Raw genomic sequence first — 21,252 nt, forward strand, 5'->3', positions numbered from 1 at the left:
TACTGGATATATATCGTCCCTCTACATACCCAGCTATAGACACAGTATATACTGCAGGTTTGTGCACACAGTCATGTAAAACACACACAGGTTGCTGCCTTGGGCATGCTCGTGTGATTCTTGAGGGACCAGCACATGGGGGGAGGCCATATCGCAGCGTGCCGGATAGACAACGGGGGATATAAAGACTCCAGGGTGAGACATCATGCACATTGAACTGTTTTACATTGCACAAAACAGTTTTCTCCGGGGTGAATGACATCACTCAACGCATCATACGGGGAGGTGTGTGTGACACAAGGACACCTCCCCAGCTTATGTAATGGCCACAGGTGAGCCAGGAATTGAAAGGTTAATTTGCACTATAACATTTATCATCATAAACCAACATAGTCCAAAAACACCCCCAAATGAAGCCCCCCCATAAAGTCTGGCGTACAGTAATTTATAGAACTCAACACCATATCTAGTGGTAGAGCTGGCCAGAGCAATCAAGAAGGTCAATGCTCATGAGCTTTGGTTACCTACAGGCAAACCTTGACTTTTGTTGAGATCACCAAGATTGTAATAGAAGGTCTGCCCCCAACCCTCAGTGGTGTACCCAGATCTTGCCAGCTTTATTCAACCAAAATATTGAAAGGATATAGAAAACCGCGGGTGCTTTACTGGCTGGAAAAAGTATCAAGTTAAAAGGGGTTGCTCCACGAGGACAACCCCCTTCTCTAAATGAGGGCGCGTCAGTGGTCTTCATTTCACCACAGGTCCAAGGCCAAAATATTTGGCAATCAGCTTTAATTCCAGGACAATTCACATTTCTCCTGCAGGCGAAGTGAGGTATTGCATGCCGCCCATTCATTTGAATTGGAATCGTCCCTACATGGTCCTCCAGCAGCTTTACACTATGACTTACTGAGGGAGGACCATATGGACAGGGGTTGTCCCATATGGGGTTGTCACAATCAAAATTCCATTAAAAAATGTGTTTATTTTTCCTCCATCACGGACCTTTCATAGTCAGAGGTTGTCTGCAAATTTTTAGTAAAAGGCACATGAGGTTCATTTAAAGGGGATATATAGAATTAGGAACATGGCTGCTTTTTCCATAAACAAGGCCACCATGGGTTTTGCAGCTCCACTAACGTGAAAGGGGCACAACCTGTGCACATGGGCGAAGAAAGCAGCCATAATTCTCTAATATGGGAAGCCCCTTTAAAGGGAGTCTGTCACCACATTTTAGCATGTTAGACCGTTAAAATAGGGTTATGTGATCCAGCCAGAACATAAAAACGGTACCTTTGTGGTAGAAAACGGACTTTTCAATTTGCAGAAAACGAACTTATAAGATTATCTTCTGAGCCCTCTCAAGTGCCCAGGGCGGTCTCTCAATCCTCGGAGCCCCAGGCAGGCACCTCCTAAACGGCTGATAACTCCGCCCTCCGTGCGCCTCTGCCCGCCCGTTTACTCCCCTCCCCTGTCCCTTTCCACTGCGGCTGTGCGGTACAAATCGTAGCGGGCGCATGCGCAATGCGATGCCCGCTCCTGGCAGGGCATCGCAATACCTATTGCGCATGCGCCTGCTACGATTTGTACCGCACAGCCGCAGTGGAAAGGGACAGGGGAGGGGAGTAAACGGGCGGGCAGAGGCGCACGGAGGGCGGAGTTATCAGCCGTTTAGGAGGTGCCTGCCTGGGGCTCCGAGGATTGAGAGACCGCCCTGGGCACTTGAGAGGGCTCAGAAGATAATCTTATAAGTTCGTTTTCTGCAAATTGAAAAGTCCGTTTTCTACCACAAAGGTACCGTTTTTATGTTCTGGCTGGATCACATAACCCTATTTTAACGGTCTAACATGCTAAAATGTGGTGACAGACTCCCTTTAAGTCTTGCCAGCTTTTCACTGTCCTCTGAAGATCTCAGTGATTTAGGACAGACTGGTTGCTATAGAATGAAATGACTGTGGTTGCTAGGTAGTTTACCCCTAGCAACCAGACTGTCAGAAATGACTCGGCTTAGCTGTGTTAGTCATAATACATTTTTGGTAGAAAACCACAATGTCACTATGGGCAGAAGAGACGCCCGTCACTTACCTGCAGACACTGGATTTGCGAGACATGGTGGTACTCGGAGACGAGGGTGGAGTCTGGTAAGACCAATTATAGTCTGAGCCTTTTAAATCATGAATCACCTATGGAGACATCAAGAAATCTGATTATCTATCCCATCTATACTGAAGTGTCCACGTGATGCTGGACAATATGTGACAATTAGGTATCTGCAAAAAATCGTAAGATATGCAAGACACCCAGCTTCTCCTCCTGCCGGAAACGGATGATAACAACGAGCAATAGAATGCATTTAATTGCACAACCAAATGGTGGCGCTGCTATTGCCAGTATCTGCGTACAACCAGCTCCAATTGGATCCCGTAACTATTAATGTTTTGCTGAGTTATGTGGTCGGTCACCTGTTCACTGGCAGAAGGAAGTTTATGTGGATCCATGGTTAGGGTCTTCAGGTCTTCAGATATGGTCTGCAAGTGTGTGATCTCCCCCAACATTGAAATCTCTTCCTCCTGTTCAAAAGATGACAGCAGTGTCAGGCAAAGGACAGACAAAACGAAGGGCAGAGCCAACAGAATTCATCAATCCACAAGTGTCGGACCCATAAATCCCAAGAACGCAGAAGTTCTTTCCCAGTAAAGAAGTGGTCACCACTGAATCGTCGCCCTCCGGCCACTGGGAATCTCTGTGGTCGGACCACCATCTATATCACATACATATAGGCTGTGTAAGTGATCTTTTGGGGTTCTCCGGTTTTATATAAATAAGGCCTCATGCACGGATCCGCAAAATGCAGTCTATGTGCAATCCGCATTTTTCTCACTCCCATCACTAGGAATGACTATTCTCGTCTGCAATACAGACAAGAACAAGACATGTTCTTTAATTTGCAGAACCAACAAACGGATGCGGATAGCACATGGATGACATCAGTGTGCTGTTTTTTTTTTTTTTTGCGTGTGCAATCCAATCATGTATACAATGGCTATTATTAAAATATAAAACGACCTACAAACACATATTTAAAAAAAAAAAAAAAAACAGAAAGACACAGGGTGGCGGCAACCTAAAGCAAGTCAACGAAGGATGGAGCAAGGACTCACTATGACAGGCCGCAGCATGGAGATGAAGGAGCAGAAGCGGCTGCGCTCCTCGATAAGGGCTTTCCTGACCGCTTGTTTCTCCGTTTCCTCCAGGAGAAGGTACTTGTCATTGACATCTTGTAGAGCGCTGTCCAGCTGGGGCTGTATATCTCCTCTCCCTGCAAACACAACCAAGAACAGCTAGTCAGTCTTACACGGAGTGCAGCTATAGGGCGTGCAGGGGTATTAGTCACATCGGCCCCTGGTGTCTGAAAGGTCCCCAAAAACACTGCCACATAAGAAGACACCAGTATTAAAAACGGTCATAGTAGGTGGGGCCTGGTCACAGATTTTGAATTGGGGTCTCATACTACAAGGCCAGAAGTTATCTTTACTGGAAGGCGCCATTGGAAGGTATCAGACAACAGCGGCCAGTTAGTTTCACTGCAGGGAACATGTTGGTTGAGTGTCAGTGGTGCAGCCGTTTGAAGCAGCGGTTCCAAACTGGAAGGGTTGTCTCCTCTCATTAATCTGCATTGACCTTGAATATGGACTGGGTTTTGGTCATCCTTGGTAGATGTAATGTGACATTGAGCAGCATAACCCCTTCAAAGAGATGATCGGCAGGGGTGCTGGAAGTCAGGCCCCCGCCGATCTGATGACCTATCCTGAGGAGCCACTGCACAAACCTTTAATAGCATAACTGCTGTTAACAGATAGGTACGAGATAGATAGAAAGATAGACAGATATCAGATAGATAGACAGATAGCTAAGACATGAGAGAGAGAGATGGACAGATAGATGATAGACATATAGATGGACAGATATGACATAAATGGGAAGAATAATGACATCATCAGCTTCTTCTGAATTCCTATCATATCTTTTCAATAACACCTCCTCACTGACATATGAAAGAAATCCAGATTTACCTTTCTTAGCTTTTTTCTGCAGTTTAAGGGTGTCTGATGACTTCTTCTTGATTTCTTGACGAGCCTTTTTGTATTCTGGAAGATGATAATGAAGATGATAGATTAGGACTTGTCTGATCTGTTTCTAGAGGGGATTATTTCGTAGAATAGGTTTTCTTACAGAACACGACCACCTGTCCCCACGAATACTCTGACACCACAACATTAACAAAGAATATGTATTATTTGTTTAATAGTTGTCGGGACTGGACAATCAGCCAATCACCCAGGAGTTGGACCTTCTAAATCAGCAGGCCACGCAGGGAGCCTATAGTATGAAACTATACTATAGGCTCCCTGACTGGCCTGCTGATCTAGAAGGTCCAACTCCTGGGTGATTGGCTGCTATTTCCGAGAGAACCATGACTGAAGAACTACATCTACTTTGCTCCCTTTCTTGTTTGGACAATACCTCTTCTAAGGATCTGGAGTCCTGTGGATTAAATCTGAAGAAGGGCAACGCTCAGGACAATACCAAATGCCCCATCAGGGACGAGCTAAGGGACCATCACTCTTGTGAACTTTTGACATCTCTCTAAGACATATCAAAGGCCTTTAATGATTGGAGGTTGTTTAACCCCACATGACCCCTATCATATGGGAGCCACCAAGACACAGCCAGCCATTCAGATGAATCCACCTGGGTGAAAACCACCGGTGGTCAGCAGTTCTCTCCACTGGCTCATCAGGTTGCCAAGAACTAATAACCCTGCTATGATGTTCAAATGTCTAAGTAAACACCTTAAGTGAAACACAGCTCTTACCTTTTGCAGTGATCCTTGTCAAGTTGATTTGCAACCTTCTTCCATTCCTCCACCTGCTCTTGTAATGGATTGATCAGGCAGTCAATCAGAGCACTGTTATGCACATTAAAGAAAAAAAGTTGGACTGGTAAGAAAGTATAATGGACGATCAGTGCAAACAAGAAGAGGCAAGTGATGAAGAGTAGAGCAGAAAAAGATTCCTCAGTGGTTGATATCCTTTCATAGCTAATTGATGAAGATGAAGCCATTAAAAGGTATCAACCACTGAGGAATCTCAATTTTTTTTATCTCCTCTTTTTACTGGTTAACACGGTACAAATATATTTTTAGAGTAGAATGGAGAAGAAAACAGGTGGAGAGTAAAATGGATAAAGAGTGCAGATAGAACATAGCATCGAAGAGGAAAGAGATGAAGAGCAGAAACTCAATACAAAGAGTGGAGAACTATGAGTAGATTGTGAGTACAGTAGATGATGAAAGGACCTGAAGAGTAGAGCAGAGAAGTGAAGAGTAAAGTCAATGATAAAATGAAGACAAAATACAATGGAATACAAGTGTAAATACTGAGGAATTAGAAAATAAAAGATGGAAATGACAAAGAATAGAGGAAAAAAAACTAGCAGAGGTGGAGGATACTGTAAATGATATGTAGATTGGAGGATGGAAGAGACAGAATATAATATAGAAGAAAACAGGTCGAGAGTAGAATGAATGATGAGTAGAGATATGGAATGGAAGAGGAAAGAGATGAAGGGCAGAGTAGTCAATGTGAAGAGAAGTTGAATAGTGTGAACTATGAGTAGATTGTGAGTAGAGTGGAGGACAGAAGAACTGGAGAGGAGAACAGAGAAGAAATGAAACAGAGAGAAGAGTGAATGATGAAAAGTAGGAGTAAGAAATACTAAGCCATTAAAAAGGGAAGAGGAAAACAATGAAGAGTAGAGGAGAAACTAGGTAGAGGTGGTGGATACTGTGAATGAGTAGACTGGAGGATGGAAGAATGAATGATGAGTAGAAATTGGGCAAAAGTGAATTATGAGTAAGGTGGATATTTCAGTGGACAACAAACGCAGAGGAGAGTACTGAGGAGAGGAGAAAATACTGAGACTAGGGGTGGTAAGTAGAGTGTCAGGGCAAAATGGATCATAAGAACGATATGAGGTCTAGACTGCAGGGCTGAAGAAGGCAAGTGGTCATGAGGAGGAAAGAGCAGATATTTATAGGAGCAAATAAGGTCTTCAAAGTAAAAGATACAAGAATAAGGAGGAGATCAATAAAATGCCCTTATAGAAGGACACATCTGAATCTAAAAAATCACCCACTATGTACTGAGAGCACTCAAGAGATCCCCATTAGATTCCTTCTAGGCACTTAAAACTTGGGGTGGGGAAGCCAACGTATTAGCACTCGGCGTGTCTGATGGACCAAGTTAGACTACTTTCACATTAGCGTTTTTTTGCGGATCCGTCATGGATCTGCAAAAACGCTTCCGTTACAATAATACAACCGCATACATCCGTCACAAATGGATCCGGTTGTATTATGTCCTATATACGCAAAAGACGGATCCGTTATGACCACCATTGAAAGTCAATGGGGGACGGAACAATTTTCTATTGTGTCAGAGAAAACGGATCTGTCCAGACACACAATGTAGTTAGGTCCATAAATATTGGGACATCGACACAACTCTAAAAAAAAATTATACACCACCACAATGGATTTGAAATGAAACGAACAAGATGTGCTTTACCTGCAGACTGTCAGCTTTAATTTGAGGGTATTTACATCCAAATCAGGTGAACGGTGCAGGAATTACAACAGTTTGCATATGTGCCCCCTACTTGTTAAGGGACCAAAAGTAATGGGACAGAATAATAATCATAAATCAAACTTTCACTTTTTAATACTTGGTTGCAAATCCTTTGCAGTCAATTACAGCCTGAAGTCTGGAACGCATAGACATCACCAGACGCTGGGTTTCATCCCTGGTGATGCTCTGCCAGGCCTCTACTGCAACTGTCTTCAGTTCCTGCTTGTTCTTGGGGCATTTTCCCTTCAGTTTTGTCTTCAGCAAGTGAAATGCATGCTCAATCGGATTCAGGTCCGGTGATTGACTTGGACATTGCATAACATTCCACTTCTTTCCCTTAAAAAACTCTTTGGTTGCTTTTGCAGTATGCTTTGGGTCATTGTCCATCTGCACTGTGAAGCGCCGTCCAATGAGTTCTGAAGCATTTGGCTGAATATGAGCAGATAATATTGCCCGAAACACTTCAGAATTCATCCTGCTGCTTTTGTCAGCAGTCACATCATCAATAAATACAAGAGAACCAGTTCCATTGGCAGCCATACATGCCCACGCCATGACACTACCACCACCATGCTTCACTGATGAGGTGGTATGCTTAGGATCATGAGCAGTTCCTTTCCTTCTCCATACTCTTCTCTTCCCATCACTCTGGTACAAGTTGATCTTGGTCTCATTTTGTCCATAGATGTTGTTCCAGAACTGTGAAGGCTTTTTTAGATGTCGTTTGGCAAACTCTAATCTGGCCTTCCTGTTTTTGAGGCTCACCAATGGTTTACATCTTGTGGTGAACCCTCTGTACTCACTCTGGTGAAGTCTTCTCTTGATTGTTGACTTTGACACACATACACCTACCTCCTGGAGAGTGTTCTTGATCTGGCCAACTGTTTTCTTCACCAGGGAAAGAATTCTTCGGTCATCCACCACAGTTGTTTTCCGTGGTCTTCCGGTGTTGCTGAGCTCACCGGTGCGTTCCTTCTTTTTAAGAATGTTCCAAACAGTTGTTTTGGCCAGGCCTAATGTTTTTGCTATCTCTCTGATGGGTTTGTTGTGTTTTTTCAGCCTAATGATGGCTTCACTGATAGGTGACCGCTCTTTGGATCTCATCTTGAGAGTTGACAGCAACAAATTCCAAATGCAAACAGCAGACTGGAAATGACCTCTGGACCTTTTATCTGCTCATTGTAATTGGGATAATGAGGGAATAACACACACCGGCCATGGAACAGCTGAGGAGCCAATTGTCCCATTACTTTTGGTCCCTTAACAAGTGGGAGGCACATATGCAAACTGTTGTAATTCCTGCACCGTTCACCTGATTTGGATGTAAATACCCTCAAATTAAAGCTGACAGTCTGCAGGTAAAGCACATCTTGTTTGTTTCATTTTAAAACCATTGTGGTGGTGTATAGAGCCAAAAAATTTTGAATTGTGTCGATGTCCCAATATTTATGGACCGGACTGTAAGTCAATGGGGGCGGATCAGTTTCAGTCTTCCTCCGCACCACATCGCGGACAGAAAAACGCTGCTTGCAGCGTTTTTCTGTCAACGATGGGGACGCAACCAAAGGTAATGGAATGCATTTTGGTGCACTCCGTTTCGTTCAGTTCAGTTTTGTCCCCATTGCCAATTGATATCCTTATGACGGATCGCAATAGCGGAATTGAAAACGCTAATGTGAAAGTAGCCTAAGCTGTAAGTTATCATGTCCTGCTGGGAGTTGTATTACTTCAGAGCCACATACTGGGGGCCACTGCAATACGGCATTCTCTGCATTTTCCCATCTTCATGAGATATCTACAGGGTTTACACCATGGGTGCTACAAATTATAGCAATCCATTTTTCGTTAGAAGGACCCCACAATGTCTTGTGGGTGTTGAATTTCCCTGCAGTACCACCACAGGTGGACAGACATGGCTAAGCTGTGGTCACGTGCCCTATTCTCCCGGTGTTATTTCAGGACGCCACGTGTACACAGCACATGTCGCCTTAACCACCTGAACGCAAACACGCAGAGACGGTGAGAAGTGCACAGCTGATGAGTAGGAGTTTGTTTGGAAACTACGAGGTAATTTCCATAATTTATGTTTAGATATCGAGGGCGGAAAATGTAATGAATCCAAATATCTGTAAGCACAGAGGATCGAGCCAAAGAGGCGCTGCGGGTTCCAGCATCTAACATGTGAGGCCTAGGCACACGTCACCAGACATGAACCCAGACCAGACGGGTGAAGAATGTGTTTATCTGGGCTGAGCCCATCCATGTCCGCCGGGTGACTAGTCTGGACTTTCATGCTACTGTGGAGATCCGGGTAGTCACCCATCAGGTATTTAAAAGGGAATCTGTCACCGACGACCTCCCTATCAAACTGTCTGCATAGACACCTAGCTGTGGTTCACTGGATTAAAACTCAGTTTTTCTTTTGTGGATCTGAGGCTCTATTCCAGAGTTATAATACTTTTTGTTAATATGCAAATTAGGCCTTTGGTGCAATGAGGGAGTCACCACTGCTCTTGCTGCCCCCAAGCTCCACATCTTTCTGTGGCCTGCCCCTCTCTGGCTGCTTTGCCAGTGCCTGGTCCGGTCAATCAAAGCAGCCAGGGAGGTGCTGGCCCAAGAAAGGAGCAGAGTTTGGGTGCGATAAGAGCAATGGTGACGCCCACATTACACCAAAAGCTTAATTTGCATATTAAGAAAAAGGGTCATAACTCGGGAACGGAGCATCCAATCAACAAAAGAAGAGCAGCGTTTTAATGAGGTGAACCACAGCTAGGTGTCTATGCTGACAGTTGGATAGGTAGGTCACTGGCGACAGATTCCCTTTAAGGGGGAAATTACCATTTCAAAGTCGTGGCATTTTACTCGGATTATAAGAGAGGGTTGGACCTCCTGACACAGTCTATGAAAGGAAAGGGGCCAACCAGCTGTGGCCCGTCCACAGTCTCTCCCTGCACGGTGGCGCCCCCACCTGTGCCGGGAACAGAAGCGGGCCCCAATTCATTACATGGAGCTGTTCTTCAGTTCCCTGCACCCTGTGGGTGGCCAAGGAGCTGCCGAGTCTGTGAAAGGGCCGCAGCACGGGGACCCCTTCAGTCTCAGGGTCGGTGGGGAGGTCCACTGATTATAAACTGGTACCATATACTAGCAATATGCCATCACCTTATGAGATTGGAATAGCCTATAAACCGGAAAAAAAATAAAAAATCATAAAACTATCTCACCAGAACAAACTGGTGCCAGTGGCAGAAGAGCGCTGTGCCACCATGTCTCCTGCTGCCTCCACTCACTGGCAGATTGCAGACTGCTGCCGATTGGATATAAGCCTCTAGGAGCAACGGGGGCGTTGCCATTACACCTAGAGGCTCTGCTCTCTCTGCCACTGCCGTGCCCTCTGCACCTTGAAGGGCCAGGCAGTGTAAACGTGATCACCCCTGCCTGGCCCTGTCAAAGTGCAGAGGGCGTGACACTTCCAGAGAAAGCAGAGCCTTTAGGTGTAATGGCTACGCCCCCGTTGCTCCTAGAGGATCATTTGCATATTTAAAACATCACTTTTCTCAGTAATGCGGGCACATATGAACATGGGACCAACACAGATGTCTTCAGCTGCCAAGAGCACATGTAACAGGTCAGCCAGTGTCATAGGGACAAAACTGCTGACAGATGCCGACATGTTTAGGATTGACATAAGTAAGCGCTGACCTGGAAAACTGTCTGAGTTTGGACTCGATGCTGCGATGTCTCATACACATTCTGGTCAAAGCAGAACCAACTTCTCGGGTCGCCCCTGAAAAATATAAGAAAAATATAAGATCATTAGTGTCTAGCAAATAATATGGACGTTATCCACCACATGTACAGGACATCTCATATCTATATCTTCACACACAGCATGCAGTTTATAAGAGAGCGGGTATCTATCTCATATCTATGTATCTATTATCTATCAATGTCATATCTATCAATGTCATATCTATCATCTATCTATCTCATATCTATCTATAATCTATCTATCTATCTCTCATATCTATGTCGTATCTATCTAATATCTATCTAATATTTATCTATCTAATATCTATCTAATGTTCTCATAATTGCTCCTAGGTATAAAGAGCACCTGTCACCTGTGCTTAGACCCAGGACTGATGTGGCTGCCAGCTAGACCATATAGCCATCTAAGATCTTTTCCTTTAACCACAACACCTTATTAGGGAGCACTTCTAACCCAAAAGAAGTTGTTCTACATTCCTGGAATTTCTCTGAAGAACAATAAATGGCTTGGATAGAGTTTGGCTGCAGTACCACCACCCCCCACACAGAGGCGCTGTTGTACTGAGGCAGCATGGCTGTATATTGCATGTCTTCTTCGTGTTGCTCTGAAGGTGTGATTTTAAGTCAAAACACATCCATTGTGTAAATCTATTTGAAACGGGGTGAAGAGGCCGATATTCCGTCTTTTGCACAGCACTCGTATGATTAAAGATCTGTGGAGGCCCCTATGATGGAAGTGCAGGACATGTATGATGGTTTGATCAATCAGATCTGCCAATCCAGGTCACCCCCAACTAGTGATGGTCCCTGATATATTTAATCGACATATCACACATCCTCTCAGTACTGGTTATGCTCTTTTTGCTTTCTAATCTGAAATTATGTCATTCTTATACTCCAATCACAACCAAAGCTGCCTTCAAACACCTGCTAAAATGTCTATATGCTTCAACCTGCAGGACCCAGCATCTCTTTGCTGCCCTATAATGTTTTAATTGTCAAAACAGAATAAAGTGTGCTATGGGGCAGAGAGTGCAAATGTTCTCTAGTCACATCCAAAGCTGCATTTAATATTCCATTGGATTCCTTAGCTCCATTACATTTTTCCTTGCTGTTTATTGCCAACACAATACTCTCAGCTGTTATGCAGTATGGCAGACGATACTCCAGTCACATCCAAAGCTGCATTCAAACACCGGCTGTATTTCTATTTACACCAGACTGCAGCGCCTAGCATCTCTTTGCTGTTCTATAATGTTTACAGCCAATACAGAATAAACTCTGTTGGAGTGGAGAATGATAACTTTCACTAGTCACATCCAAAGCTGCACTTAGAATTCTGCTGGATCCTTAGCGCAAGTCTAAAAAAACCTTATAATTCCCCACTCCTCCTCGCTGTTTTACAATATAATCTGCTGTGATGCAGTACTGGTGGTGATACTCCAGTCACACCCAAAGCTGCATATAGAACTCTGATGTTTTTAGGCTGCAAATTATGACCTGTCCTTGCTCTCTGGGCATCTAGAAGGGCACACAACCAGTTAAGGCTGTGAGAAGAGCTTCCCATTGCCTCCATATGCTGATGATTACAGGGCTCCCCATATAAAGGAGCGCCCAGACCACAAGACAGTGCATCCTCTGCAATCCTCTGGTTTTGCTAAATGACAGGTGGACAGAAGACGTCTATAAATGGACAGGAAACGAACGGCATCGTATAATTACAGAACCTGCGGTGGCGGCAACGTGCTCATCATGGCGGAGCGGTCTGCGCGCCCTCTGCCAAGGAGGCCCGGGTCAATCTAGGGCTGCGCAAAAGAATGTGCAGAGATTATGAAATTAACGAGGACGGAATGTTTTATAAACTCCAGGGCGGTATTATGACAGGACCCGTCATGCTCCAGCTGCTGCCGCTACCAGACGGGGGTAAGAAACACACGAGGCCTACTTTATATCAACACCGGCACAAAGCCGGGACAGCGTAGGTGGTCCGATGACTAAATACCGCACACTAGATAAAACTAAAAAAATAAAATAAATAAAATCCTCTCCCTATTTCTTTAATGGCTTGGACATTGACTTATACCGGGTAACTGCCTATAGGTGGCGCCAGACAGGCAGCTCTGGAGGACAGCTAATTTGCATACTATTTCCCAGGGTGCATTGCAAGACTCCCCATACCAGCAGGATCTCCATAAGTAGAACCAGTACCGCCTGAGAACATAGGCTTATGGGAGAGCTAGGTAAAATCCAATACACCGTTACACCCTGCCTTTGCAGACTGTCTAATCTGCCTGATCAGCGTCCGTTTCATACACAATGGGGCCCTGGACAATAAAGTAGCGGCCCCACACTTCTTCAAATTTTTCTTGCAAATTTGGCCTATATAACACCGCCATATAGTGCTGAGATAATAGAATAGAGTACAGCACATAAAAATACACGCAAATAATATGCTATATCCAAGTGCTTCCCATTAAATACCGCCATACAGACCACATGTAATATTACCGTACAGTTCTATACACATATCCTGACTCTGTATGAGGAAAGAATCGCCATACGGCGTCACCGGCAAATGCTTTATGGCCGTATAGAGTAACCCCTGCCCCCAACTCCTGACCTCTACAGCACGGATGTATACACAGATCAATTCCTGCTCTGTAAAACGAACAATCCTTTATTTCTTGCGGTTTAAAAACTCCAAAAAAAACACACATAGTAACGATCTACGCGTTTCAGTCCTTACTCATGATCCCTGGCCATGTGCAGGCTGTTTCCTTGCTCTGGATGAGCTTGCAGGTGAGAGCTGCTGTGCTTTTGAACTGGATTACAGATTTATTCCTATATGTAAACTCAGCCTTTGCATTGAACTATCGCGTCGCCATGACAACAGGTAAATCAATGGCCGACAAGACGTAATGCTTATGGGTTCTCTTTACTCCAAATGTACAATAAGCAAGTTTAGCTTAGCTGCACTGTCTGGAGCCAGTAGTGGTATGAATGATGTCTATCCACCATGCTTTACCCCACAGCTCTGCTTGTTCAACTTGGCTGGTATGTATGTATTGGCTGGTATACAGGCACATGTCTATAAAACAAGCTTAGCAGGCATCCAGCGTATAAGGAGCATTAGTGGGGGGTGCGTTAGCTCCGACTACATACAATTTCCAAATTAAAAGGGGGGCGTGGGGTCCAAAATCCACAAAATCTACTTGATCCTGTAATGAAAGGTTTGTAGTTTCTGTAATAAGAAAATCACAGAGGACATTTGAGCACATGTTTGTTATTAGGGTGGAGTTCCCCTTTAAATCAGACCAGTGAGCACCTGCGCTGTGCATGGCACTGGCATCAAAGAGGAACTCCAACATTAAACAGAGCCTCCCATGGAACTTTGAGGATTCTGTCTAATGAATAATTTCACTTGAATGGGCAGAGTGCTGCAGGAATCAGCTACAGCCGCCGCCGCACAGTGTGCAGAGCTGTGTAGTTCTGGCTCTGCGGGTCCTGAAAGCAGCTGATAGATGGCGGTGTCGCCCCCAGGCCAATCTGATCTAGAGGAACTGTTCTATAGATACTGTAAGTCATAAATAGTAAAGTCCTAAAAAAATAGTAGGAAAGTTGTTTTTCTCTAATTATTATCCTACACACAAAAGGCTGGGAAAATTAATCTTGTAATGTAATGTATGTACTCAGTGACTTCTCCAGCAGAATAGTGAGTGCAGCTCTGGAGTATAATACAGGATGTAACTCAGGATCAGTACAGGATAAGTAATGTAATGTATGTACTCAGTGACTTCTCCAGCAGAATAGTGAGTGCAGCTCTGGGGTATAATACAGGATGTAACTCAGGATCAGTACAGGATAAGTAATGTATGTACACAGTGACTGCACCAGCAGAATAGTGAGTGCAGCTCTGGAGTATAATACAGGATGTAACTCTGGATCAGTACAGGATAAGTAATGTAATGTATGTACACAGTGACTGCACCAGCAGAATAGTGAGTGCAGCTCTGGAGTATAACACAGGATGTAACTCAGGATCAGTACAGGAGAAGTAATGTAATGTATGTACACAGTGACTGCACCAGCAGGATAGTGAGTGCAGCTCCGGAGTATAATACAGGATGTAACTTAGGATCAGTCCGATGAGTAAGGCCCCCTTTCACACGGAGGCGAGATTTCCGCGCGGGTGCGATGCGTGAGGTGAAAGCATTGCACCCGCACTGAATCCGGACCCATTAATTTCCATGGGGCTGTTCAGATGAGCGGTGATTTTCACGCATCACTTGTGCGTTGCGTGAAAAACGCAACATGCTCCTCTTTGTGCGTTTTTCACGTAACGCAGGCCCCATAGAAATGAATGGGGTTGCGTGAAAATCGCAAGCATCCGCAAGCAAGTGCGGATGCGGTGCGATTTTCACGCATGGTTGCTAGGAGACGATCGGGATGGAGACCCGATCATTATTATTTTCCCTTATAACATGGTTATAAAGGGAAAATAATAGCATTCTGAATACAGAATGCATAGTATAATAGGGCTGGAGGGGTTAAAAAAATAATAATAATAATAATTTAACTCACCTTAATCCACTTGTTCGCGCAGCCGGCATCTCTTCTGTCTTCATCTGTGAGGAAAAGGACCCTTGATGACATCACTACGCTCATCACATGGTGATGGACCATGTGAATGACCATGTGATGAGCGTAGTGACGTCAAAGGTCCTTTTCCTCACAGATGAAGACAGAAGAGATGCCGGCTGTGCGAACAAGTAGATTAAGGAGAGTTCAATTTTTATTTTATTTTTTTAACCCCTCCAGCGCTATTGTACTATGTATTCTGTATTCAGAATGCTATTAATTTTCCCTTATAACCATGTTATAAGGGGAAATAATACAATCTACACAACCTTGAACCCAAACCTGAACTTCTATGAAGAAGTTCGGGTCTGGGTACCACATTCAGTTTTTTTTATCACGCGCGTGCAAAACGCATTACACCCACGTGATAAAAACTGAACAACGGAACGCAATCGCAGTCAAAACTGACTGCAATTGGGTACCTACTCGTGCGGGTTTGCCACAATGCACCGGGACGCATCCGGACCTAATCCTGACAAGGCCTCTTTCACACAAGCGGGTTTTCCACGCGGGTGCAGTGCGTGACGTGAACGTATTGCACCCGCACTGAATCCGGACCCATTCATTTCAATGGGTCTGTGTACATGAGGCATTGTTTTTCACCCATCAGTTCTGCGTTGCGTAAAAATCGCAGCATGTTCTATATTCTTTGTTTTTCACGCAGCCCTGGCTCCCTAGAAGTGAATGGGGCTGCGTGAAAAACGCATTGCAGCCAGAAGCAAGTGCGAATGCGATGCGTTTTTCATTGATTGTTGCTAAGAGATGTTGTTTGTAAACCTTCAGTTTTTTATCACGCGCGTAAAAAAAAAAAAAGGAACAACTGAACGCAATCGCAGACAAAACTAACTGAACTTGCTTGCAAAATGGTGAGAGTTTCACTGAACGCATCTGGACCTAATCCGCCACGCTCGTGTGAAAGGGGCCTAAGTTGTGGTGATGAAGAGGTGACGTGATGTGTCAGTGACCACTGCTGATAGTGTATGGCCGCCCCAGGTGTGTACGTGGGCAGCTCCGGATCCAGCGTTCACCAGCAGGCATGTAGCAGTTTGCTGCTGTTTTCGGCCATTGTTTTAGTGCAGGTAACAGCAAACAGAAGTTGTGTTTAGAATGTGGCCCCGGCTGTCTGCGACCATCCGCTCCTGTGTACACAGCTGGGGCCAAGAAACCGGGAATTTATGGGACGAGGTGGAGGCGATCGCCGAGTCATCTGCTGCAAGTACAAGGACACATCACTGAGGGCTATCGGATATTGTGCTTCGTCTGCACAGAATCGGCAGTAAGTACATGATTACTGGGATCCCACCAGACACTGAGATTGGGGGGTCCGTGATCCCTATTTAAATGGGGAACCATTCATTGTCTATGGGAGTGACGGTAGCACCTGGAGGCCGTAGCCCTATGTACTAAACGGCACTGTACCCACAATGCACTGCTCTCTATTTATGTAAAATTATAATGTATAAAATATAAGCAAAGTATCTGCAACCTCAACAGTTTATGTATCCTAATAGAGGATCCTGTCATCTGGGGAGAAAAGTCATATAAAAAGAGACACTGCCATCAGCCGCGCACCTCTCCGTAATCCCGCTATGGCGGGCGGATCGCGCAGGCCTTCCAGCTGTTTACACTGTAAGTTTAAATAAACCTTCTAAGAAGAAAGAAAGAAATTCCACACTGCCCAATAATTCAAGATAAGCTTCATATAAACACGTACCAGAGCAGCCGGCAGCGGGACAGGGGGTACTACAGGGGTCATAAGAGGGAGCGATGGAAAGCTCCAGGACAAGAAAACTGCACCACCTGTTACTCTACCGTACTGTACATTCCCACTGTCATCGTCATAGAAACAGCATGTGCAACTTTACAATGAGTACACTATGTTTTTATATTCTTCTGTATAGTGGGCAGTATTATAGTAGTTCTATTCTTCTGTATAGTGGGCAGTATTATAGTAGTTCTATTCTTCTGTATAGTGGGCAGTATTATAGTAGTTCTATTCTTGTACATAGGAGCAGTATTATAGTAGTTATATTCTTGTACATAAGATCAGTATTATAGTAGTTATATTCTTGTACATAGGAGCAGTATTATAGTAGTTATATTCTTGTACATAGGAGGCAGTATTATAGTAGTTATATTCTTGTGCATAGGAGCAGTATTATAGTAGTTATATTCTTGTACATAGGAGGCAGTATTATAGTAGTTATATTCTTCTGTATAGTGGGCAGTATTATAGTAGTTATATTCTTCTGTATAGTGGGCAGTATTATAGTAGTTATATTCTTCTGTATAGTGGGCAGTATTATAGTAGTTCTATTCTTGCACATAGGAGGCAGTATTATAGTAGTTATATTCTTGTACATAGGAGCAGTATTATAGTAGTTATATTCTTGTACATAGGAGCAGTATTATAGCAGTTATATTCTTGTACATAGGAACAGTATTATAGTTGTTATATTCTTGTACATAGGAGCAGTATTATAGTAGTTATATTCTTGTACATAGGAGCAGTATTATAGTAGTTATATTCTTGTACATAGGAGCAGTATTATAGTAGTTATATTTTTGTCCATAGGAGCAGTATTATAGTAGTTATATTCTTGTACATAGGAGCAGTATTATAGTAGTTATATTCTTGTACATAGGAGGCAGTATTATAGTAGTTATATTCTTGTACATAGGAGCAGTATTATAGTAGTTATATTCTTGTACATAGGAGCAGTATTATAGTCGGTATATTCTTGTACATAGGAGCAGTATTATAGTAGTTATATTCTTGTACATAGGAGCAGTATTATAGTAGTTATATTCTTGTACATAGGAGGCAGTATTATAGTTGTTATATTGTTGTACATAGGAGCAGTATTATAGTAGTTATATTCTTGTACATAGGAGCAGTATTATAGTCGGTATATTCTTGTACATAGGAGCAGTATTATAGTAGTTACATTCTTGTACATAGGAGGCAGTATTATAGTAGTTATATTCTTGTACATAGGAGCAGTATTATAGTAGTTATATTTTTGAACGTAGGAGGCAGTATTTTTGTCCATAGGGGCTGTATTAGCACAAATAGTCCTATAAGGTGTTGACACTTGTCGGCAAGCTTAGGTTACTTCCTGAGCCACAGAACAAGACCAGACAAGATCTCTCAAGTCTGTCTGTAAATTCAGCAAGATTATTAAGGATCTGCGACTGATACAATCACATGACTGCAATATTGTAAAGGACACAGAAAATACTTTGCTATGGAAGCAAATGTCAAATTCACTTCTGACAAAATCCAAGGCCAGGAGTTAATGTGAGCAAATAATGTGCCTCTAACTGCAAAATGTAAGTCCCAGTAATGCGCAGGACCTTGTTTTCAAGGAGAAACCTTAATGGTTGCCTTAGGCAGCAAAATACTGTTTCAGGGTCAAGCAGACCAGAGATATGACATAGTCAGGCACTTGTGGCTGCCTGCACACTTGGCGGCTTCCTCCACAGATCTGCATGTGTAGCATGCGGATGTTGCTACAGATTTCACACCTTCCACTGAAAGGGGTCAAAAACCTGCTGAATAAAGTGACATGCTGCAGACCCACAAACTGTCCACTTGTATCTGCCTGCATCCACCAATAGGGGGAGCTTACCGCATACTGCTTTATTATTAATCAATTTGTCAATGGTATGCAGTTACCTCTCAAGCGCCCTCTAGTGGTGACTGCAGGCAGTAAGAATTATACCATTTACCTCTATGGGCAAGATATTTGGAGCGCCATATCAGTAAGATGGAGCGCTAATCTATATGGAGACATTTGATCTTGAGTGTTAATGATAGCGCAAATATTACAAGTTGTTTTTTTTTTTTTTTTTTCTGGTGCTTTCTATTCACTTGTAAATTACTACAGAGATATTCCAGCACATTCCCAAAATTTTGATTTTGTTATTTCTTCATCAAACCTGGTCTACTTTTTTTCCCGCATGAATCAGGAGTAAATGTGAATATATGTATCTCTCATGTAAGGGGACAGTGCAATCTCCATCACCTTCCCCTCTCGTCACCTGTAGGATCTGTGCAAATGTTCAGAAACCTCCTCAGCCACTAAAAAAACTCCATCTAGTGTAAAACATAACATAGAAGACGGAGGTGGGGCAGCAAGAGGAAGACATCTGATTGCCTCAGAGCACAGAGTATGGATCGGACATCACACTTGGCATGTCCATGCAGTACTTTTGATCCAGATGAAAATGTTCTCGAAAAAGTGGCACCATTAGATCTCCAAAAACAGCATGGAGTTCCGTAGTGTCACCCACTGGCAACAGTGCCACCTACTGGCCACCAGCTGCTAACCTGCTGGCAACTAATTATTCACTGTCGGACTGTGAATGGAGTTACTCTGTAAGTGCAAAAAATTGCTATAGGTGGGGGCTATAAAATATAAACCTTATTCAACATGTTTTTGGAGAAACAATAGATAAGAAAGAATGTGGGGTGATTGTCGGTTTCAGTCTATTCTGTATACTGCATGTGTAAGTTCAGCAGAATGATAAGGATCCAGAGTGCGCCAAGCTACAGGCCGTGTAAGCCCTCCTGCAACTTTAACACACATCACGCTAAACTTGTACAAAGGTCCATGTAAATGCTGTGCAGCCGTCGTACATTTGTTGATACTGGATGAGCTTTACGAGGGCTGAAGAAGGAGGTCACTACTGGTGGCGACTCCATGGACATGACATCGTGCGACTCAATGGACATGATACAAATGAGGTATAGATAACCCATATCTTCCATGTGCCTCATATACATCCACTGAATGCTGCATCTATTCTCCCCTAATCTATAAATAATAATTATTAATATAATAGGAATACTAGTAATATAAATACAATTTGTATAATAATTATTAATTTGTAACAATTATTCATTATCAAGGATATTATTAATTATCACTAATGATTTCATTATTCTTAATTAATATCAATATTTATATTAGCATAATAATATTGTAGTATTATGATAATTATTATTACTAATACTATAAAATTATTATTATTAGTAATAATCTGTTATTACTAGGGGCAAATGTGGCATTTCACGGAGGCACCAATCGCCTATGTGTCTGTAATACAGCCCTTTAGTGCTGTGTAGCCCTTTACCAGCCATGTGCATGTTATTCCTCCCACACTACTGCACTGTGTGTCAGTCTGTACTGTAGTGCTAAAATTGTATTCACGTACTAGGACAATCTGATTGAACACAGCCATAGGCCCTGTGCAATTTTATTAGAATTGAATCCATAATTCGTTCCAGGCTGGATATCAGTTTAGCGACTGAAGTCCAGGATAACCAGCGTGTTAGTCGACAGCAGGTGGGGAACAAGTAATGTACTTATCTAGCCGCAGCCTAGAACACACGTGTCCCAGTGCGTGGACCCGTCCTACCATGTACAGTGCTATCAGGGGACCTCAATCCGCCGTTGACTTTAAGCTGCCATAATTGACACGTAATCAGATTAATTTCGAAAGCTCATAATAATCTAGAGGCGTTAATTTAAAGAGCAGAACAAGCGCGGTGTCCTGAGGTCCAGGCGAAAATATCCGAGACGTGATCTCTGAGGAATGAGGTGTCGAGGGCATCCAGGTACTTCTGCCTATTTCTCATGGCCTCCTTCGGCACCTGTATTTTCCCGTATAATATCGCGCAGTCTGTATACAGTAGGCCACCGCAGAAAATGAACACATAGGGTGTGGTATATGAGGGTTTTTAACATGAACTGAGCGCGTGCGACCTCAGTAAAGTGGACAACAAATAAGGAAAAGAACAAACAGCAGGTGGCGCTATACAGATACATTTAATTGAATAGCTCAGTGACTATACTAAATTTTTAATTACATGCAATTACAAAAGTATTCAGATCCAGGGGCGGGTTTAAACAAAGCAGAATTTTTTTTGTGGTCAGAACCCCTTTAAAGAATATTGGAAAGCTGCAGAGCATTTCTTATTACAAGTACAAGCTTTATTAGAATAAAAGGTTTCAGGGGGGAAAACAACGGGGGTCATTTATCAAAGACGCTGCCGGATCCGGCAATCCGGACGCAAACTGATGGCATCTGTCAGACGGATCCGGATCCGTCTGAAAAATGCATTGAAATACCGGATCCGTCTCTCCGGTAT

At 43.4% G+C, this 21,252-nt stretch overlaps 1 protein-coding gene across 1 annotated transcript in view; it reads right to left on the minus strand.

Moving 5' to 3' along the window:
• The window catches only part of MTSS1 (MTSS I-BAR domain containing 1), a 121,824-nt gene that overhangs the window by 18,703 nt on the left and 81,869 nt on the right, over positions 1-21,252 (minus strand). The window contains exons 4-9 of the mRNA XM_044295372.1: positions 10,389-10,473; positions 4,877-4,947; positions 4,074-4,148; positions 3,162-3,319; positions 2,463-2,570; positions 2,086-2,183 (exon numbers count right to left, since the gene is read on the minus strand). Of these exons, the coding sequence (XP_044151307.1) occupies positions 2,086-2,183; positions 2,463-2,570; positions 3,162-3,319; positions 4,074-4,148; positions 4,877-4,947; positions 10,389-10,473 (595 nt within the window). The remainder of the gene's footprint in view (positions 1-2,085; positions 2,184-2,462; positions 2,571-3,161; positions 3,320-4,073; positions 4,149-4,876; positions 4,948-10,388; positions 10,474-21,252) is intronic.

This window comes from Bufo gargarizans, chromosome 5 (genome assembly GCF_014858855.1).
Source record: "Bufo gargarizans isolate SCDJY-AF-19 chromosome 5, ASM1485885v1, whole genome shotgun sequence".
Taxonomy (NCBI): Eukaryota; Metazoa; Chordata; class Amphibia; order Anura; family Bufonidae; genus Bufo; species Bufo gargarizans.